This window comes from Spodoptera frugiperda, chromosome 28, assembly GCF_023101765.2.
Source record: "Spodoptera frugiperda isolate SF20-4 chromosome 28, AGI-APGP_CSIRO_Sfru_2.0, whole genome shotgun sequence".
Lineage (NCBI taxonomy): Eukaryota > Metazoa > Arthropoda > Insecta > Lepidoptera > Noctuidae > Spodoptera > Spodoptera frugiperda.
The window spans coordinates 1-20431 of record NC_064239.1 but is presented as its reverse complement, the minus strand read 5'-3'; the positions used below and the strand labels follow the sequence as shown (position 1 = coordinate 20431).

Below are 20431 nucleotides of genomic sequence, written 5' to 3'. Positions count from 1 at the left end.
TAAAGATTCCCTGTTCTTGCCGATTAGGGATTGCAATCCGGTACACCCTTCAATCCGGCCGGATTCATGTTGCTTTAACTTTGCTGACAATGTAAAAAAAATTGCGAAATTGACGCAGTCGTTGAGCCCAAAAAGAGTTTTCCTAGACAACCTACGACATTACTTCCACATCTCTTCTGTGGTCAACTTACATTATTGAGATGTTCACACAGAATTTTATACTTGATTTATTAATTTTGTTTGAAAATTACGTGTTTAAATAGAGTATTAGTTAGGTATTTGTAGTTTCATTTAACACATATGAGTGATCTCCATATTATATAATAATGAGTAAGTAGTCAACTCGGACCACATGCCTACGGCCCATTTGGGACGAGTTGGGGAAATTAAAAATAAATTAAATTTTTAGTGGTCAACTCGTCCCACTTTTTTTTTGTATGGATCTTTTAACTTTATCAATGTTTGGTACAGTTAGCAACACAAGATTAAAAATATTTTTTTATAGTTTTTTTCTTTACTTTCGTTTTGTTCATAGATTATTTCATATTACAAAATCCTTACGAAGTAAGAACCTCATTTTTTAGTGTCGGTTAAATAATTTATTAGCTCAATTTTTTTTAACAATCGCACAAATTCATGTTTTATTCAAAATTACTAAGAATAGTAAACATGTGTGGCTTAAACAATGGTCATGGCGGTCACTAATGAAGTAAATGATAACATAGATAGAATGAAGTTCTTAGAAAATCTTTTGTTTTCAACAAAGTAATAGAACTTTATTATTTTCACACTAACCCTTTTGCTACTGACTGTACCTTATCTCATTGTGGTAGTGACGTGGGACGAGTTGACCACTAAAAATATTATTTTATTTTAATTTCCCCAACTCGTCCCAAATGGGCCGTAGGCATGTGGTCCGAGTTGACTACTTACTCATAATAATTTGTCTCAAAGATTACAAACAACAGTGAGTTATTTACGGTTTAAATTAAATCAAACCCGTTTGTAAAAACTAAATCAAATGTAAATGAACATCATATTCATCATAATTATATGCTTTTATACTCCATACTAAAATAGTCAAAATCAGCAGCTTAGGTATGGATGCTACACCTATGCATTTATCACAGATCACTTTTCTTGATGTAAATACGCTCTTTTGCCCGGTTTTAGAGAGAGAAAGACTGCCTCGTTGGCCGAGTGGTTGCAAGTGCGACTGCCGGGTTCGATTCCCGGGTCGGGCGAAGTATCACTGGGCTTTTTTCGGTTTTTCGAAAATTTCTCAGTACTAGCACGGAGTCTGGAAATGTGCCCAGTATATGGCAATAGACTCACCACCTATTACATGGGATTTAGGTTACAACATAAATTGTGAAAAGTGGGTGTACACAGTGGCATTAGGTGTCATAATGTGCACCTATGCCTACCCCTTCGGGGATTAAAGGCGTGACGATATGCATGCAATTAAAGAGAGAATATACGTCAAATTTAACTTGGGTATTAATAAAGTTACCGGATCCGATGATATTGCCGGATCCGGTAGGCAACAAAATCGTACCGGATCCGCGGGATCGGATTGCAATCCCTGTTGCCGATTACACGAAACCAATGGTAACGTAAATAACTCCTACTCTCTATAGACAATTAGTCGGAGAAACGCGAAGATAGCACGGGTGCTGTGTTGTACCTATACATATGTAGTCACGTCGTGACGCGACATGTACTGCGCAAGTCTCTATCGTTCTGGAATGAGTGAATAATACAAACGAGCCAGTGGCTAGTCTAAGACACTAAACTCTAAACGTAGTCGAGCGGGAATTAGCCACGTTTCCTGCTTGTGAGCGCGCGCGCCTTTGTTCGGCGCTTGTGCGGTCGCGGGAGGCGCAGGTGCGGCGCGAGGTCGCGGCGCGGACGTTACTCACGCCTGAGGTTATCTCCATTAGCTGGCGCGAGGCGAGCGCTCAGTCAGCATGTGGGTCCTGCGCGCGCTGGCCGCGCTGGCCGCGTCCGTGGCCGCCTCCCTGCTGCCGCTCGACGCCGAGCAGCTGCACGCCAGCGTCGGCGGGTTCGCGGTCATGAACTGTCACCTCGACTTCCCCTTCGGCAACGAGATTCCTTACCACTTGCAATGGGATAAAGATGTGAGTACCAGCTACGTGTTTTATCGCTCCTCCACTACTAGGGCTAACTCTCCCCTCATGCAAGTACTTGCCTACCTACACGATAACCTACTTAGGGATATAATTAGACTGGCTTGCTAGATGGCAGCACTGGCGACATCTAAGAAGCGGTAATATTATCTGAGACGTCAAAATATTAGCTACGTATTATTATCATAATAGAATAGGTTTGTGGTTTGTATAATGATTAGCTTCATCAGCTACTCCCGCGCGGCTATTCCCGCTGCTTAGCTCCTACTGCTCGAGGCTTTTAGCCTATAAACCTTCCTCGATAAATGTACTACCCGACACAACAACAATTATTAAATTCGAACCAGTGGTTCCGGAGATTAGCGTGTTCAAACAAACAAGCACATAAGTACTGGATCAATTCTGATGACATTCTAGTTACTGCCGTACAATATACCTTGGAAAATCTATTATAAACCCAAATTACCTATGCCAGAAGTAAATATTCTACGCGGACGAAGTAGCGGGAAAATATAGACCCAATAAAAAGTGTAAGACCACAGTAAGACTAGCTACTCCCGCGCGGTTACACTCGCTCTACTCGGCTCCAATTGATCTTAGCGTGTTGTTTTATAGCTTACTTCGATAGATTCTATATCCACCACAAAAATTATTATTCAATTCGGACCAGTAGTTTCAGAGACTAACGCGTTCAAACAAACAAACAATAGAAGTTTACTTTAGTTTAAATTGCCAAGTGATGTTATAACAGCAAGTACTTTGCTTTTAATACGGAAAAAATATACTACTGAAACTACAAATGAGAACCTCCTTCTTATTTGTAGTGGGTTGAAAATACTTTTATTGTATAAAATAATATTAACACGAAATCCGCATCAAAACTGTCATTCGAGATAGCGGCCGAACCACACACAGAACGCCTACCCATTAGGTAGCAATAAAACAAATCGGTTCTGTTGCCAGACAAACATAGGTACTTATCAACTGAGAACCTCGTTTGTTGTTGTATCGTTAATTATTACATAATAAATATATAAGTTTAATAAAGACCGCCTCAGTTCAGCCACCGGTCGTCCAGCGCCACATCCTCCCATACCGCTGCACCTCCTGTAAGCCAGAATCTACAGTATATACAACGATGAAAACACCAGAACATTGAAGTCCGGCGCGTCCCAGGGACATCAACGACTGTCTTGGATCCCGCAACGAAATAAATCAGAAGATATTATGTACTAGAGGAGAACAAAAGAAAAAGATAGTTTCCACTTCCCTCGGTGAATTTAATGCGGGAGACAAAATGACTTAAGCATTCCCCAGTCGCCCAGCACCACGGAAATTTTACTTATAACTAAGTGGGTCCTATGTGTGAGCTGGTATATTTGTTTCCAATAATAAGTATGGCAAAAACGCGTAAACGCACGGAAATTTGTTCTAGACTATGAGATTATTTTTTTAAAACATTGCCTCCCATTAGGATTTTCTCCTGTGTCGTGGGTGCGTTTACAAACATACAAGTACACATACACATGACACCCGGACCCGGAACAAGAATCTGTGGATTCGAACAAGAATCCGCGACACGTTACACGGCAGCCAGTTGCCTAGCCACCGCTCCAACTGTACAGTCCTGATGAAACAAATAAATTATCTAACATAATGTTACACTTAGATTGCCAGAGACCACACTCCCAGAGTATGTGACGGGCGGATTGCTTATGTTGCAACTTTACTCCGCTGTCGAACATTGGCAACATGGTGAATCAACGAGTTTAAATGAGAACAATTTGCTTTTAAAGTTGCCATGGCCAGTAAGAAATTGGGCAACACAGTGATCCACCTCCAACCATGTCCTCTTCAGTCGCTCATGCACGGATGGAAAGAACTGATAGAGGTGGCGGCCCTTGGTAGAAGATTCCCATCTGCACTGCCATTCAGTTGGAACTTCATCCCAGACGTCCGTTAATCGCGGGACGATCTCCGGCCACCGTAAGTGCGGGCCTGCGGACGGCGAGCAAGGGTAGCTCGCCGCCCGAACAGAACCAGACCCGTGCGTGCGGCGCGTCGCGATCCGCGCGCGCGCTCAAAGAGCCATCAGACCACCACAGATGGGGCCCAGTAGGACTGATGCCTGATCCGGAGCTGTGGACTACCTAGCGGGTTTACCGGGGCTCGGCTCGAAAAGCAGGAGAAGGAACGGGGTGGTTTCTCAATTCTCAATTCTCAATTCTTTTTGTCAGTAAGAGTCTGACAGTCCCTCTCGCCTCGCCCAAGGCGGGAGAAGTCATTGGATGATTTTCCCCCCTCAAAAAAAAAAAAGACTTCCGTTAATGGCGTAATCAATGTAGCAATTTTGTTTCATTTAAGAAATTTGCGGAAAAGTTAGGTCTCGCATTATAGTACATGGCAGCACGTCGCTGCACCTCAAGATCGACTGGAAGTAGTCCCGCGAGCACAGGTGAAATGTGTTTACCGGCACTGGAAGACACTGAATCCAGTTAGCATTCCTGCCCAGTGACGGCACAGGCGGTCGACTCTTGCGTCCCGAGAGTCCCACCCGAGGCATTAGACATGGATATCGCCACAGTCGGCAACGGTCACCACCTATCTGCATAGCTAGCAGGGTGAGCGTTGGACTCGCTGTTATAGCAGCGGTCAGTTCCCTCTGTGAGAGCAAATGTAGAAATAGTATGTGTACTATAGTATATGTACTTATGCTATAAGTATAACATATATAGATATTACGTCGGAATGAGTAATTAGCATAATATCTGGTCATACAGACTGACTTACATATACTCCCGCGCTGTATCCCGCGACGCGTGATGATGGCTGACGTAATAGTGCATAATATGTCGCAGTAAGACAGATGAAGATTCAGTACTATCTCACTAGAAACGTACAAATGTACCACGGTTCAAGCAGAACACAAGATGTTACAACTATATACTGGATACTACAAATGATGGACAAGTGGAATACGGGGTTTACTTACGGCAGCCTGCGTCGAGTTGCTGACGTTTGGGACAAATGCTAATAATGGCCAACAACGCTACGCGGGGTGTGAAGTGACCTAACGAATGACGTGACGGTAGCTACCCGCCGACCATGCCGGGTTGCACTTTTTTATTTGATTCTACATATAATAACATAATTATTCGATTTGATTATACGGTATGGAGATCACTCATGTGATTTAAATGAAACTACATTAGTACTCGTCCACAGAAGCACAAACTAAATATTTCAACGAAAACCAAAAAGAAAAAAATGGAAATTTTCAAACAAACTAAATAATAAAATTAATCAAGTATTAATTTCTGCGTAAACATCTCCATGTTCCTTGACCACAGAACAGCTGTACCTAATGTTGTAGGTTATCTAGGAATGTTACAGATATGCGGCGCGGCTGTTATAATGCCGTATTTGTTAAGAGTGTTCAAATTAGCTCAAAGAGAATAAATTTTTGTCTTAATCCTGGGCCTATTTTGCTCATTTTTCGTATATTGTCAGCCAATATGATATCAAACATGTGGTTTAAATTAAATCATAAAAGGTTTCCGCATACGGTATTTGGTACATTTATAACTACGAGTATGTAATCCACCTGCTTGTTTCTTACTCTATCCAAGTCTTCTAAGATATCATATAAATATAATAAATACTAAATAGCCAGTCATTGTGGCTGCCGTGTAGTGGGCTGTCTGCGTGGTTCTGTGTCAGCCGACCTGTACGGGTGACATAGTTCTATTACCCCTCGACGCAACGAGGAGGAATTGTTTGTTGGCCAACATCGGGGCTGCTTGCAATGTGTACAGAAAGTGCCGAAGGTTGTGACTTGTGGTAACAGCACAGTGTGACGTCGCCCCGACAGGAGTTACCCTTGTAACTGGCGCCACCATGGGCATACTTGAATAGGCGACAACTGGTGTATGGATGTTGCGAATAGATGTTCATATTAAACAGTGCGACACGACAGAGGCAGAACATGTTTCACGGCGACGCACGGGGCGCGGCGCATTGTGCGGCTCTGCTTATAATCGCTGCCGTTTGTTGGGAACACAATCGAGTTGCCAGCACGCGCGGCGCACCCAGTACACGGCGCACAATGGCCGCTAGCCCAGCCTGCAGCCTGCAGCCTGCCAGCCTCTCTACTTTTTACTGAGCAGCTTCAGGGCCGGGCTCGTGCTCCCCGCTATACATGTGTACCGTACCGCAACCCCGGCGGAGTGAGCAGTGTCCTGCGCGATATCAGTGCATCGCTGCTGTATAGCCGCGGCCCTCGGCAAATGGCCCCGTCGCCGGACTACACGGCTTATACTTACTTATTTATTCATCCTCGCATAATCGTCATCTGGCGGCGGGTACTTCACCGTTACGGTTAACTAGCTTAATGAAGCTACTTATCTACTCGTCCGCGTCGGTAATTGGGCTCATTCGTCCACGCCACCGAATAAGGCATAGTACAATGTACTTGTTTGTTGCTGCGTTACCCTCGAAGGTGGCGGCCGCCGTCGCTGCGAGGATGCGCTGTGTTCGCACGAGAATGTCTGTATTAGGGACGCAACATCGCCCTTCTCCGCGAAGGAGTTCGTGGGACGCGCGGCGCACTCGGCTGACACTTGCGCCCGCACGCTGGACGTGCTAAATGCGCGTGGGAGTCTAATTGTGTAGGTACTTACATGACGGCAGCACTCGACCCGCGCCCCGCCCCCCGCGGCCCGCGCCCCCGCTGCTCCTCGCTCGTGACCCTGCCGAGTTATAGGTTCGCGAGCGAGGCACGTGGCGCTCTCCAACATTTCGTCGTGCTCTTGATTGATGTCTGCGCAGTGCATATGTCGCGCGCCCGTACGTAGAGGCCGCTGCTAATGCGGTAACTACCTGCCGACATACATTGGCTCGGACCGACGACATGGGATAAGCGTGTGACATGTATTTTAAATGCGTTTTGAACCGCGCGCGGGCCCACGCGCGCTACTCTAGGATTTTCTTCGGTGTCGTGGTCGTGCGCTCACAAACATACAATCAGTTACAGTCACCACACAATTAGGGTTGCCAGATGGTCGGGATTTCCGGGATTGTCCCGAAATTGGTATGCTCTCTCGTGTCCACTAATTTTATTCTACTGTCTCGGAATGAAAAAATTAAGTTTTTTTTCACAAAAATGCAATACTATGGCTGCAAAAGTCAAACCAAACGTTGTAACGTGCTCGCAAGTCGCGCTGCGTGAGTTGAGGGGCGGAAAGGGTGAGTTTTTGGTACCTATTTAATTCGTACTTTTACACTTTAGTTTCGGATGAGAAACCAAAACTCAGATTCCGTTCTTAGCCCTATAAATGTGTGCGGGCCTGCGGACGGCGAGCAAGGGTAGCTCACCGCCCGAACAGAACTAGACCCGTGCGTGAGGCGCGTCGCGTTCCGCGCGCGCCTCAAAGAGCCATCAGACCACCACAGATGGGGCCCAGTAGGGCTGATGCCTGATCCGGAGCTGCGGACTACCTAGCGGGTTTACCGGGGCTCCGGCTCGAAAAGCAGGAGAAGGAACGGGGTGGTTTTTAGTCAGTAAGAGTCTGACACTCCTTCTCGCCTCGCCCAAGGCGGAAGAAGTCATAGAATGATTTTCCCCCCTAAAAAAAGCCCTATAAATGTCCAGGAAATTATCAGTCTGGATCTGACAACCCCACCACACATCCACACAGCTGACCACAACACTGTACCTATAAAGAGTTGTTTTGCGCAAGAGTCGGTTCCTCGATACTTTGTGCACTTGTACAGCACGCAAAGATGTATGATTTTTTTTTCACATAGGCCATTTTCTCCCACGGGAGTATAAGTTGCAGGCATTTGGTTGAATCTGTTTTAGACTGAATGACTAGGGCGTTATTTGAATTTAATTTCATTGAGTGCCTAGCCCGAACTTTGTTTGAATAGACATCACTCAACCTCCAACTACATAGTTAGCTGCTTGCAACATAGCCCTTTGAACAGAGATGACATACAACGCAGATAGCAATGAGTTGACATGTTGTTGTAGTTCCAATTATCGCAGCAACACTGTAGCGGTGTCTATATGATGTGTCGCAGGGCGAGAGCATATTCTCGTGGTACAGCGGCGAGGGCGCGGCGCGCGTGGCGGACCGCTGGGGCGGGCGCGTGCGGCGCGTGCAGGGCGGCGCGCTGGGCCGCGGCTCCATCAACGTGAGCGCCGTGCGCGAGACCGACGCCGGCCTCTACCGCTGCCGCGTCACCTTCCCCAACCGCACGCCGCCCGCGCGCAACAACGGCACCTTCTACTACCTCACAGTCGACGGTCGGTCCCACACACACACACACACACACACACACACTTGTTGCCATTGTATCCCAGGGTGGTTCGACAGGATGTGCAGGCCTCATCTAGATATAGGTACACTACTTCATATGATGTGTAAAAGCAGTGTTTGGTAGCCAATTTACAAAAATAAAGTCATTATTAGACAAAACAAATAAATTGGTTCTACTTCATATGTATACAGGGTGTCCCTGAAGTTGACGTCCAATAGGCACCAGATGATCGGCAAGGTTCTAACTGTTACCAGAAAAATATAAAAAAAAATCTATGTCCTACAGTAGCACGCACTATTCAGAATAATGTAACGAAGACTACAGACGAAAAAATAAAGATTTGTAGCAACAAGAGTCAAAAGACTGGCACAGGGTGTACTTTTTCGTGGATAACACATAAGTCACTGTAATTTAAAAACTGTAGGACATAGATTTTTTTTTATATTTTTCTGATCACAGTTAGAGCCTTGCCGATCATCTGGTACCTATTGGACGGCGACTTCAGGGACACCCTGTATTTACAATGTTCCTTAAGCAAGGAACAAGCAAGTTTCGAAATAGTCGGCAGATAGTCACTACAGCTGAACGTTTCGAGTCCCATTAGGTCTCATGTAGTAATTATTATCTACTTATATCTAGGCTGTTCACACGACTCCGTGCTATTATAGGTAACTATATACTTCATAAACATTATTAAAACCTAGAAAAGGTGTGGCATCGAAGTGGCCATAGGTGTAGACGTAAGAGTACACTGTTCATTTCAGGAGGTAATCTGATAGTAACGCCGCCTATGAACGTGACGGTGCTGGAGGGCGAGCGCGCCGAGCTCGAGTGCCTGCCCAAGAGCCCGGAGTCGGCGGTGGAGTGGTTCAAGGACGGCACGCCGCTGGGCGAGCTGCCCGAGCTGGCGCTGCGCTCGGAGCGGCCCGCCAACGGCTCGCTCGTGCTGCGCCGCGCCGCCTCCACCGACCCCGGCGAGTACGAGTGCCGCGTGCACGACCCCGACTACCCCGACCTGCAGAGCGCCAGCGCCTTCCTCGACGTGCAGTGTGAGTGCACACACGCACACACACACACACACACACACGCACACACACGCTCCCAACTTCATCTGGCATATAACCCACTTTATTTCATACTAGCGACCCGCCCCAGCTTCGCATGGGTGCCATGGTAATAAATTATGCATGTACCTATTATACATATAAACCTTCCTTTTGAATCACTTTATCTATTTATAGCTTTTGCCCGCGACTTCGTACGCGTGGTTGGTGGTCAAAATTAAAACGCCTTCTACCCTTTTTATTCGCTATAAAATAAAAAGTAGCCTATGTTCTTTCGTTCCCCATTAAGTCTCTAAATACAAAGTTTCACTGTTACAACTTTAAAAATGACGAATTTCCATATGATCATTCACTGTTACAACTTTAAAAATGACGAATTTCCATATGATCATTCATCCCCTATTTTTACTTACAATAAAAAGTAGCCACTCTCCCCTTTGTTACAGCTTTAAAAATGGCGAATTTCCATATGACCATTCATCCCCTAGTTTTACCCACTCTCCTATTTTTTTTGCAATAAAAAGTTGTAACAAAGTCTATGTTGTTCTCCAGGGTCTATTCTATCTCTATCTACTGGTTTAGGCGTAACGACGTAAGCGTAATAGACAGACAGACAGAGTTACTTTCGCATTAATGAGCCGCGCGGGTACCTTACTCATAGATCTAAACACCCCTCTCCCGCACACACACCCCTGGCCTTGGCGACGTCCACTTCGCAACGGGCCGTGCGGCAGAAATCGTAATATTTTAATTTGACCACAACTTCAAAACCAAACGTCCAATTTTAATAATTCAAAGACCAAATATTATCAACATAAACTGTACTTATTGATGAAATAATTTATTTTGATAAGGATTAATAGCATGAGTAAAATAAACGCGTTTAAATGTAGTCCAAAAAAATTCAAGATTTTTAAATAAAAATGTGGTTGTTGTGCCTCACTCGACATAGATAGGTATAGTGTGTCGCGGACTTTTTTGTAGATATTTATAAGATCTACAATTAATTATAACATTTTATGGTTCTATCTTTTGTAGTTTAGGCAGCGTACGCAAAATAAGTAACTTCTTTGGTTGATTTTGTTCAGTTTGTGTCCGAAAAATCCAAATATCTCACGGAACCCTATTTTTTTCCTAATTAAAATATAGCCTATGTTACTCGTGGATAATGTAGCTTTCGAATGGTGAAAGAATTTTTAAAATCGGTCCAGTAGTTTTTGAGCCTATTCGTTACAACCAACCAAACAAACAAACAAAGTTTTCCTCTTTATAATATTAGTGTAGATGTAGATGTAGATTTCGACACCAGCAATTTATACTACGCTAACTCGAAATTTGGAAAAAACTTTTTTTATGCCAAGTTGCTTAAAATGTGTGTTTACACACGTCATAAAAAAATTGAGAAGAAATATGCAAAAATAAGAAAGTTACAAATCTTATAAAACGCTAAGTAAAGGTACTTTTTGAAATCACTCGATTTATATTACGCCAACTATTATTAGCGGAGTGTGCGCGGGGATCACTTTGGTCAAAATCCGTGCAACACTGCACTAACTCATAGTTAGCGTATTTTATTGCGAATGGTGAAAGAATTTTTAAAGTAAATACGGTCCAGTAGTTGTTTGAGCCTATTCGTTACAACCAACCAAACAAACAAACAAAGTTTTCCTCTTTATAATATTAGTGTAGATGTAGATGTAGATTTATAATATTAGTGTAGATTAAGGCATCGAAATTATTTCCCAGATCCCAGTTAATATTATTACACATACTTTCGTTTGGCCTCTCTCTTCACCATTTTTTTTAAAGGACATCGGCAAATCTTGGCGTCGATAAACAAAAATTAAATAATGTGGGTTTTTTAAGGTGAATATTAGTATTTAGGTCTGTAGCAACATTTGTTCCCGCCGGTCTATTGGGACACCAGTGTAGTGAACCTTACAGAATGTACACTATATTCCTCAGTTGCATCGGAGATCAGGAATTTTAAAGCAATACTAGGAATGCAAGTCAATTGAGAATATTTTATTTATTAATAGATAATAACTACTGCGCTGGGTAAATAAAATAGGTAGGTACCAGAACATCACTAAAGTGTTTCCCATATAGTGTACGAGTAGACCCGGTGTTCTTGCATTGTTGGAGATAGCGCTAGTACGGTACCGCTTGTGTTTCAGACAAAGCCAAAGTAGTGTACGCCCCGAAAGAACGGTTCCTGCCGTACGGCAAGCCCGCCAGCCTGGACTGCCACTTCAGCGCCAACCCGCCGCTCACCAACCTGCGCTGGGAGAAGGACGGCTTCCTGTTCGACCCCTACAACGTGCCCGGCGTCTTCTACAGCAGGAACGGGAGTCTACTGTTCAACCAGGTCCTTATTTACTACACCCACTGGTCATGCTTCACTGCCTACGTACGGTGCGTTATGTTCGAGCACGGTCGAGCTTAGCTTTCATGCGATCGGCAACAAGATATGGCAGACAGATTTTACTTTGGTTTATTGGGACTTATTGCCCTCATTCACTGAACGCATATTTGTAAAAAATGTAATTAAAAAAACTAAAAACCCCGCCTGGTTTCCCATTCTAAATATGAAGACTTAGTGAGGGCACATACGGCTGGCTTTCTAGAATGGGTCCCGACTGCTTCAATTTTACGATGACTTTCTTGTTTTAGGAATTTTTCATTTTCATATTATTAAAGAAATGCAGTCGGTTTTTTTAGTTTTTAAAATTACCTTTTTTATTTTTATTTAGTTTTATTATTTTTATATTTTGATATATCTAGTGTCACTCTCACAGTAAATACAAATCAAACTACCCCTATCAAGCTGAAATCCATCCGTTCAGGCTAGAGAGTGGGCAATATTCGAATTTGGCGACAAAAATCCGCCATTTTGTTTTTTTAATATTTTGATCAAAATCCATCAAGGCGTTTAGGCTGCAGAGCGTGCCAAACAATTATACATACATACTCTCGAAAAACATAACCCTCCTTCTGGCGCAGTCGGGTAAAAAAATGCCCTAGGACAAACCGGTTTTGTAAAGTGCAGGGCACCTGCGAACATCAAATTCTAATCGTTCGTCAAATTCTAGAAATAGCTGTTTTATGTTATGCGCCAGTTAACGAGCAGACGGATCATGTGATGCCCGAAACACCAAAGGCGTTACAAGTGCGTTGCCGGCCTTTTGGGGGTTAGGAATTTAAGCGTTGTTCCCCAACAACGCTTAAATTTTAATCGGGGATGGGATGATTGGGAAGGGCCGTAATTGGACAATACAAAGCAAGCGCTGTGTTTCATTCAAAGCTCAAGAATTCGACGAACCAACGCGAACATTATGCTTCGCTGATTTCTCAAAGGTTTGACTTTGAAATGGTCATTCATCTCTGGCTGAGCTGAGGAACGCTTTTCATAGGTGGACGAGTCGCACGAAGGCGAATACTCGTGCACGCCGTACAACTCGCTGGGCTCGGCGGGCCCGTCGCCGGGCGTGCGCGTGCGCGTGCAGAGGCCGCCCGCGCTGGCGGCGCGCCCGCAGCCGCTGTACGTGGCGCGGCTGGGCGCCACGCTCACGCTGCCCTGCGCCGCCGCCGCGCGCCACCGCGACCAGCCGCTCGTGCACTGGGCCCGGGTGAGTGCCGCCTGCCTGCTTCCAATGTACCGCGTGCCAGTGCGGCGAATCACGTTACGTATATCGCTTCTTGCAGAAGGACGGCAGCGAGCTGCCTGCGGGCCGGCACAACCTGGACGACGGGAACCTGACCATCGTAGACGTGACGGAAGACGACCGCGGCGTGTACGTGTGCACCGTCAGCAACGAGGCCGCCACCGTCGACGTCGAGACGGAGCTGCTGGTCGAGAACATGCCTCCGCGGGCTCCCTACAACCTCACCGTCAGGCCAGCTACCGACTCTCTTCATCTGTCCTGGGTGCCTGGTGAATATACTTCCAGCCAGCTTGATTAAAATAAAATATCATGGCGTACACACACATATTTCTAAGCGTAGGTGATCTAGTGATTGATTCACACCGTTCTTCATCCCCAGGTTTGAAGTTACAGATTTAATTTATAACTCTTGACTATTAAGGTTTTCACTACTTACAGGACATAACGGGCTCGAGGTGGACTATAACGTGTGGTATCGTGAACGAACTGTGAGCGAATGGCGTACTATGAAGATTTTGACGAGAGGCGTCACCGAGGCTACGCTGGTAGGACTGCGGCCTGGCACGGAGTACGAGCTGCGTGTGCTGTCTCAGGACCTGATTGGCGATGGACTTTTTAGTAAACCAGTGTTTGCGAGAACACTCGGTAGGATACCTTTATAAACTAATTTAAAGATCCCATAAGGATTCTTCTTGTGGATGCAATAACGTATTAGTTGCTGTGTGTAGGTTCTTCGGATGAGGAAGGCATAGAAGCTGAGCAGGTCGCGTATGCTGCCGCTACTACCGAGGAGGCGGAGCTGGGCGCGTCCGGCGAGAGCGCCGACGTGGGCGACCTGGAGGTCACCGTGCGGCTTATCGATGAGGGCGCGCTGGTGCGCTGGCGGCGCGACCCGAGCGACGCCACGCGCTGCACCCTGCGCTGGTACGAGGGCGCGCCGCCCGGCGAGCGCCTGCTGGCCACCGGCCACACGCTGCACGACTACATGCTCGGTACGCCGCGCCCCTACCCGCGCTCCTCGCACTCGCGCTCGGCACTCGCACTCACCGCACGCTTGTCCACAGTGAGCGGCGCCGAGGAGGGAGCGCACTACTGGGCCAGAGTGCAGTGTGCGAGCGGCGCCAGCGGCGGCGCGGCGCTGCGCGTGCCCGAGTACGCGCGGCTGCGCGGCGTGGCGGCGGGCTGCGCGGCGGCGGCGCTGCTGCTGGCGGCGCTGGCGGCGGCGCTGCTGGCGGCGCGGCGCAGGCTGTGCGCGCGCTCGCCCCCGCCGGCGCGCGCCGACAAGCGGCTGCGCTGACGACGACCGCGGGTCGCGCCGGTGTTAGTGCGATACGTGCATCACGTGACATTTCGTGCCGTGTTTGGGTGTTTGCTAGAAGTTGATGTTATTATTTATTAAAGCATGCGTGAAGAGAGTGGAACCTTATCCTTATTTAATGTTTCTAGATTTATGATTGAGTTGAACAATGAATAAATGGAAAAACGAGTTTTTATTATTATTACTATCCCTGTGGTTCATTCAAATCGCTATTACCTACACTATTACACAAAAATGATTGACTACCTACGGCAAATCTTATTAAAAATAGAAGCATAAGACGAGGCCGAACCCAAGGCCAAGAGATTTCGAAGAAGCTCGATAGTACCTAATTGAAGACATTCGATAGATTTCGAGGAAGGGCAATATTTTTCGAAGAAGCTTGACCGTAATCGCATATCTACACTATAATATTATAAAGAGGAAAACTTTGTTTGTTTGGTTGTAATGAATAGGCTCAAAAACTACTGGACCGATTTTAAAAAATCTATCACCATTCGAAAGCTACATTATTCACGAGTAACATAGGCTATATTTTATTTTGGAAAAAATAGGGTTCCCTAAGATATTTGGATTTTTCGGACACAAACTGAAAAAAATCAATCAAAGAAGTTAGTTATTTTGCGTACGCTGCCTAAACTACAAAAGATGGAACCATAAAATGCTGTAATTAATTGTAGATCTTATAAATATCTACAAAAAAGTCCGCAACACACTATACCTATCTATGTCGAGTGAGGCACAACAACCACATTTTTATTTAAAAATCTTGAATTTTTTTGGACTACATTTAAACGCGTTTATTTTACTCATGCTATTAATCCTTATCAAAATAAATTATTTCATCAATAAGTACAGTTTATGTTGATAATATTTGGTCTTTGGATGATTAAAATTGGACATTGGGATTTCCGTCAAAGTTTCAAGCTCCGAGCGCTCACAGCGGCTCGCTAGCCAAAATGTGAGAGCATCGCGCTGAACGTGCGCAACTTCTCGCTGATTTAAGGCAGCATATCTCTGAAACGAGGTTTAGGGAGACTAGCGCTCAGCGTTAGCAGCGTCTAGCAACAGAAACTCAGCGAGCGACTACAGTCGTATTGTATATAGAGAATCATTAAATTAAATAGGTACCAACTTGCACGTACGTACGTTCGTTCGTTCGTTGGTACGTATTTGACGTATTTGAAGCAGATTATAATTGACTGATATGTGACATAAATTATTTAATGACAACATCATACCATTTCAACCTGAAGGTGCGTAAAAGGCGACTAAGGGACTAACCTTGAATTTCAAAAGAATTTCGGTAATCTTCGAAACTACTGATCCGATTCCAAAAATTATTTTACTAATAGGAAGCTACAATAGCGCCGAACGTTAAAACAAGATTTTTTCCGCGGACGAAGTCGCGGGCAGAAGCTAGTTGATTTAATATTTTGCAATTCTCGAATGCGAATGTCTGCCGACAATATTGGCGAATGCGAACATTGACTTTAAAATTTAAAATTTGACTAGAAGTCTACTTTACTTCTACTTAGTCTACTTTACTTTACTACTTTACTTTTAATCGGATCTTGTTCTTGTTCAACAAGGGTGTCAAATAAGGACGTGGATGTGTATGGAGATGGGGACTTGGATTTGGATTTGGATTTGGAACAGGTTTTTTTTTTTTTTTAAATAAACAAACAATCCGCAGACATGACGTCCGCGCCCTTTTTCATGCATTTATTAGAAATATAATTGCGTTGGTTACAATATTATTGTGTTCGGCTCTTTTTCTTAAAATTAAACTTATGAATCTACGTGAGTCCATTTTTTTTATTCTTTTTTTTTATTATTATTATTTTTTTTATTTTTTTTTTTACTTAATCTTAATTCATGCTTATACCACCACTAAAACTACCACTTCTTAATTCTAGAGGACAATGTCTGCGTGGCAGAGTGTGTCGCTCAGATCCTCGAATGAGTGTGATCGACAGACTCTGTGGCGCAGTTACAATTTAATTTTACACTAAAGAGGAGGAGAAAGGATGTCAGGTTGTTTGCCTTTTTACCAGGGACTAAGCTAGCTTTAGCAGAGGTTCTATGAATATGAATATGTTCGCTGGCGTCCCGATGTTGCATGGCCGTTTTAAAAAAAAAAAGGTTAGGTCAGGTCAGGTTAGGTCAGGTTAGGTCAGGTTAGGTCAGGTTAGGTCAGGTTAGGTCAGGTTAGGTCAGGTTAGGTCAGGTTAGGTCAGGTTAGGTCAGGTTAGGTCAGGTTAGGTCAGGTTAGGTCAGGTTAGGTCAGGTTAGGTCAGGTTAGGTCAGGTTAGGTCAGGTTAGGTCAGGTTAGGTCAGGTTAGGTCAGGTTAGGTCAGGTTAGGTCAGGTTAGGTCAGGTTAGGTCAGGTTAGGTCAGGTTAGGTCAGGTTAGGTCAGGTTAGGTCAGGTTAGGTCAGGTTAGGTCAGGTTAGGTCAGGTTAGGTCAGGTTAGGTCAGGTTAGGTCAGGTTAGGTCAGGTTAGGTCAGGTTAGGTCAGGTTAGGTCAGGTTAGGTCAGGTTAGGTCAGGTTAGGTCAGGTTAGGTCAGGTTAGGTCAGGTTAGGTCAGGTTAGGTCAGGTTAGGTCAGGTTAGGTCAGGTTAGGTCAGGTTAGGTCAGGTTAGGTCAGGTTAGGTCAGGTTAGGTCAGGTTAGGTCAGGTTAGGTCAGGTTAGGTCAGGTTAGGTCAGGTTAGGTCAGGTTAGGTCAGGTTAGGTCAGGTTAGGTCAGGTTAGGTCAGGTTAGGTCAGGTTAGGTCAGGTTAGGTCAGGTTAGGTCAGGTTAGGTCAGGTTAGGTCAGGTTAGGTCAGGTTAGGTCAGGTTAGGTCAGGTTAGGTCAGGTTAGGTCAGGTTAGGTCAGGTTAGGTCAGGTTAGGTCAGGTTAGGTCAGGTTAGGCCAGGCCAGGCCAGGCCAGGCCAGGCCAGGCCAGGCCAGGCCAGGCCAGGCCAGGCCAGGCCAGGCCAGGCCAGGCCAGGCCAGGCCAGGCCAGGCCAGGCCAGGCCAGGCCAGGCCAGGCCAGGCCAGGCCAGGCCAGGCCAGGCCAGGCCAGGCCAGGCCAGGCCAGGCCAGGCCAGGCCAGGCCAGGCCAGGCCAGGCCAGGCCAGGCCAGGCCAGGCCAGGCCAGGCCAGGCCAGGCCAGGCCAGGCCAGGCCAGGCCAGGCCAGGCCAGGCCAGGCCAGGCCAGGCCAGGCCAGGCCAGGCCAGGCCAGGCCAGGCCAGGCCAGGCCAGGCCAGGCCAGGCCAGGCCAGGCCAGGCCAGGCCAGGCCAGGCCAGGCCAGGCCAGGCCAGGCCAGGCCAGGCCAGGCCAGGCCAGGCCAGGCCAGGCCAGGCCAGGCCAGGCCAGGCCAGGCCAGGCCAGGCCAGGCCAGGCCAGGCCAGGCCAGGCCAGGCCAGGCCAGGCCAGGCCAGGCCAGGCCAGGCCAGGCCAGGCCAGGCCAGGCCAGGCCAGGCCAGGCCAGGCCAGGCCAGGCCAGGCCAGGCCAGGCCAGGCCAGGCCAGGCCAGGCCAGGCCAGGCCAGGCCAGGCCAGGCCAGGCCAGGCCAGGCCAGGCCAGGCCAGGCCAGGCCAGGCCAGGCCAGGCCAGGCCAGGCCAGGCCAGGCCAGGCCAGGCCAGGCCAGGCCAGGCCAGGCCAGGCCAGGCCAGGCCAGGCCAGGCCAGGCCAGGCCAGGCCAGGCCAGGCCAGGCCAGGCCAGGCCAGGCCAGGCCAGGCCAGGCCAGGCCAGGCCAGGCCAGGCCAGGCCAGGCCAGGCCAGGCCAGGCCAGGCCAGGCCAGGCCAGGCCAGGCCAGGCCAGGCCAGGCCAGGCCAGGCCAGGCCAGGCCAGGCCAGGCCAGGCCAGGCCAGGCCAGGCCAGGCCAGGCCAGGCCAGGCCAGGCCAGGCCAGGCCAGGCCAGGCCAGGCCAGGCCAGGCCAGGCCAGGCCAGGCCAGGCCAGGCCAGGCCAGGCCAGGCCAGGCCAGGCCAGGCCAGGCCAGGCCAGGCCAGGCCAGGCCAGGCCAGGCCAGGCCAGGCCAGGCCAGGCCAGGCCAGGCCAGGCCAGGCCAGGCCAGGCCAGGCCAGGCCAGGCCAGGCCAGGCCAGGCCAGGCCAGGCCAGGCCAGGCCAGGCCAGGCCAGGCCAGGCCAGGCCAGGCCAGGCCAGGCCAGGCCAGGCCAGGCCAGGCCAGGCCAGGCCAGGCCAGGCCAGGCCAGGCCAGGCCAGGCCAGGCCAGGCCAGGCCAGGCCAGGCCAGGCCAGGCCAGGCCAGGCCAGGCCAGGCCAGGCCAGGCCAGGCCAGGCCAGGCCAGGCCAGGCCAGGCCAGGCCAGGCCAGGCCAGGCCAGGCCAGGCCAGGCCAGGCCAGGCCAGGCCAGGCCAGGCCAGGCCAGGCCAGGCCAGGCCAGGCCAGGCCAGGCCAGGCCAGGCCAGGCCAGGCCAGGCCAGGCCAGGCCAGGCCAGGCCAGGCCAGGCCAGGCCAGGCCAGGCCAGGCCAGGCCAGGCCAGGCCAGGCCAGGCCAGGCCAGGCCAGGCCAGGCCAGGCCAGGCCAGGCCAGGCCAGGCCAGGCCAGGCCAGGCCAGGCCAGGCCAGGCCAGGCCAGGCCAGGCCAGGCCAGGCCAGGCCAGGCCAGGCCAGGCCAGGCCAGGCCAGGCCAGGCCAGGCCAGGCCAGGCCAGGCCAGGCCAGGCCAGGCCAGGCCAGGCCAGGCCAGGCCAGGCCAGGCCAGGCCAGGCCAGGCCAGGCCAGGCCAGGCCAGGCCAGGCCAGGCCAGGCCAGGCCAGGCCAGGCCAGGCCAGGCCAGGCCAGGCCAGGCCAGGCCAGGCCAGGCCAGGCCAGGCCAGGCCAGGCCAGGCCAGGCCAGGCCAGGCCAGGCCAGGCCAGGCCAGGCCAGGCCAGGCCAGGCCAGGCCAGGCCAGGCCAGGCCAGGCCAGGCCAGGCCAGGCCAGGCCAGGCCAGGCCAGGCCAGGCCAGGCCAGGCCAGGCCAGGCCAGGCCAGGCCAGGCCAGGCCAGGCCAGGCCAGGCCAGGCCAGGCCAGGCCAGGCCAGGCCAGGCCAGGCCAGGCCAGGCCAGGCCAGGCCAGGCCAGGCCAGGCCAGGCCAGGCCAGGCCAGGCCAGGCCAGGCCAGGCCAGGCCAGGCCAGGCCAGGCCAGGCCAGGCCAGGCCAGGCCAGGCCAGGCCAGGCCAGGCCAGGCCAGGCCAGGCCAGGCCAGGCCAGGCCAGGCCAGGCCAGGCCAGGCCAGGCCAGGCCAGGCCAGGCCAGGCCAGGCCAGGCCAGGCCAGGCCAGGCCAGGCCAGGCCAGGCCAGGCCAGGCCAGGCCAGGCCAGGCCAGGCCAGGCCAGGCCAGGCCAGGCCAGGCCAGGCCAGGCCAGGCCAGGCCAGGCCAGGCCAGGCCAGGCCAGGCCAGGCCAGGCCAGGCCAGGCCAGGCCAGGCCAGGCCAGGCCAGGCCAGGCCAGGCCAGGCCAGGCCAGGCCAGGCCAGGCCAGGCCAGGCCAGGCCAGGCCAGGCCAGGCCAGGCCAGGCCAGGCCAGGCCAGGCCAGGCCAGGCCAGGCCAGGCCAGGCCAGGCCAGGCCAGGCCAGGCCAGGCCAGGCCAGGCCAGGCCAGGCCAGGCCAGGCCAGGCCAGGCCAGGCCAGGCCAGGCCAGGCCAGGCCAGGCCAGGCCAGGCCAGGCCAGGCCAGGCCAGGCCAGGCCAGGCCAGGCCAGGCCAGGCCAGGCCAGGCCAGGCCAGGCCAGGCCAGGCCAGGCCAGGCCAGGCCAGGCCAGGCCAGGCCAGGCCAGGCCAGGCCAGGCCAGGCCAGGCCAGGCCAGGCCAGGCCAGGCCAGGCCAGGCCAGGCCAGGCCAGGCCAGGCCAGGCCAGGCCAGGCCAGGCCAGGCCAGGCCAGGCCAGGCCAGGCCAGGCCAGGGCCAGGCCAGGC

At 50.2% G+C, this 20431-nt stretch overlaps 1 protein-coding gene across 1 annotated transcript; it reads left to right on the top strand.

The window, feature by feature from the left end:
* Positions 1–1813: 1813 nt before the first annotated feature.
* Positions 1814–14687, top strand: LOC126912640 (protein borderless). The gene is made up of 9 exons (XM_050705691.1): positions 1814–2141; positions 8232–8457; positions 9236–9520; positions 11713–11903; positions 12949–13164; positions 13241–13469; positions 13639–13845; positions 13929–14192; positions 14265–14687. Exons 1-9 carry the CDS (start codon positions 1971–1973, stop codon positions 14495–14497), a joined length of 2022 nt encoding a protein of 673 aa, XP_050561648.1. The 5' UTR covers positions 1814–1970; the 3' UTR covers positions 14498–14687.
* Positions 14688–20431: the final 5744 nt, after the last annotated feature.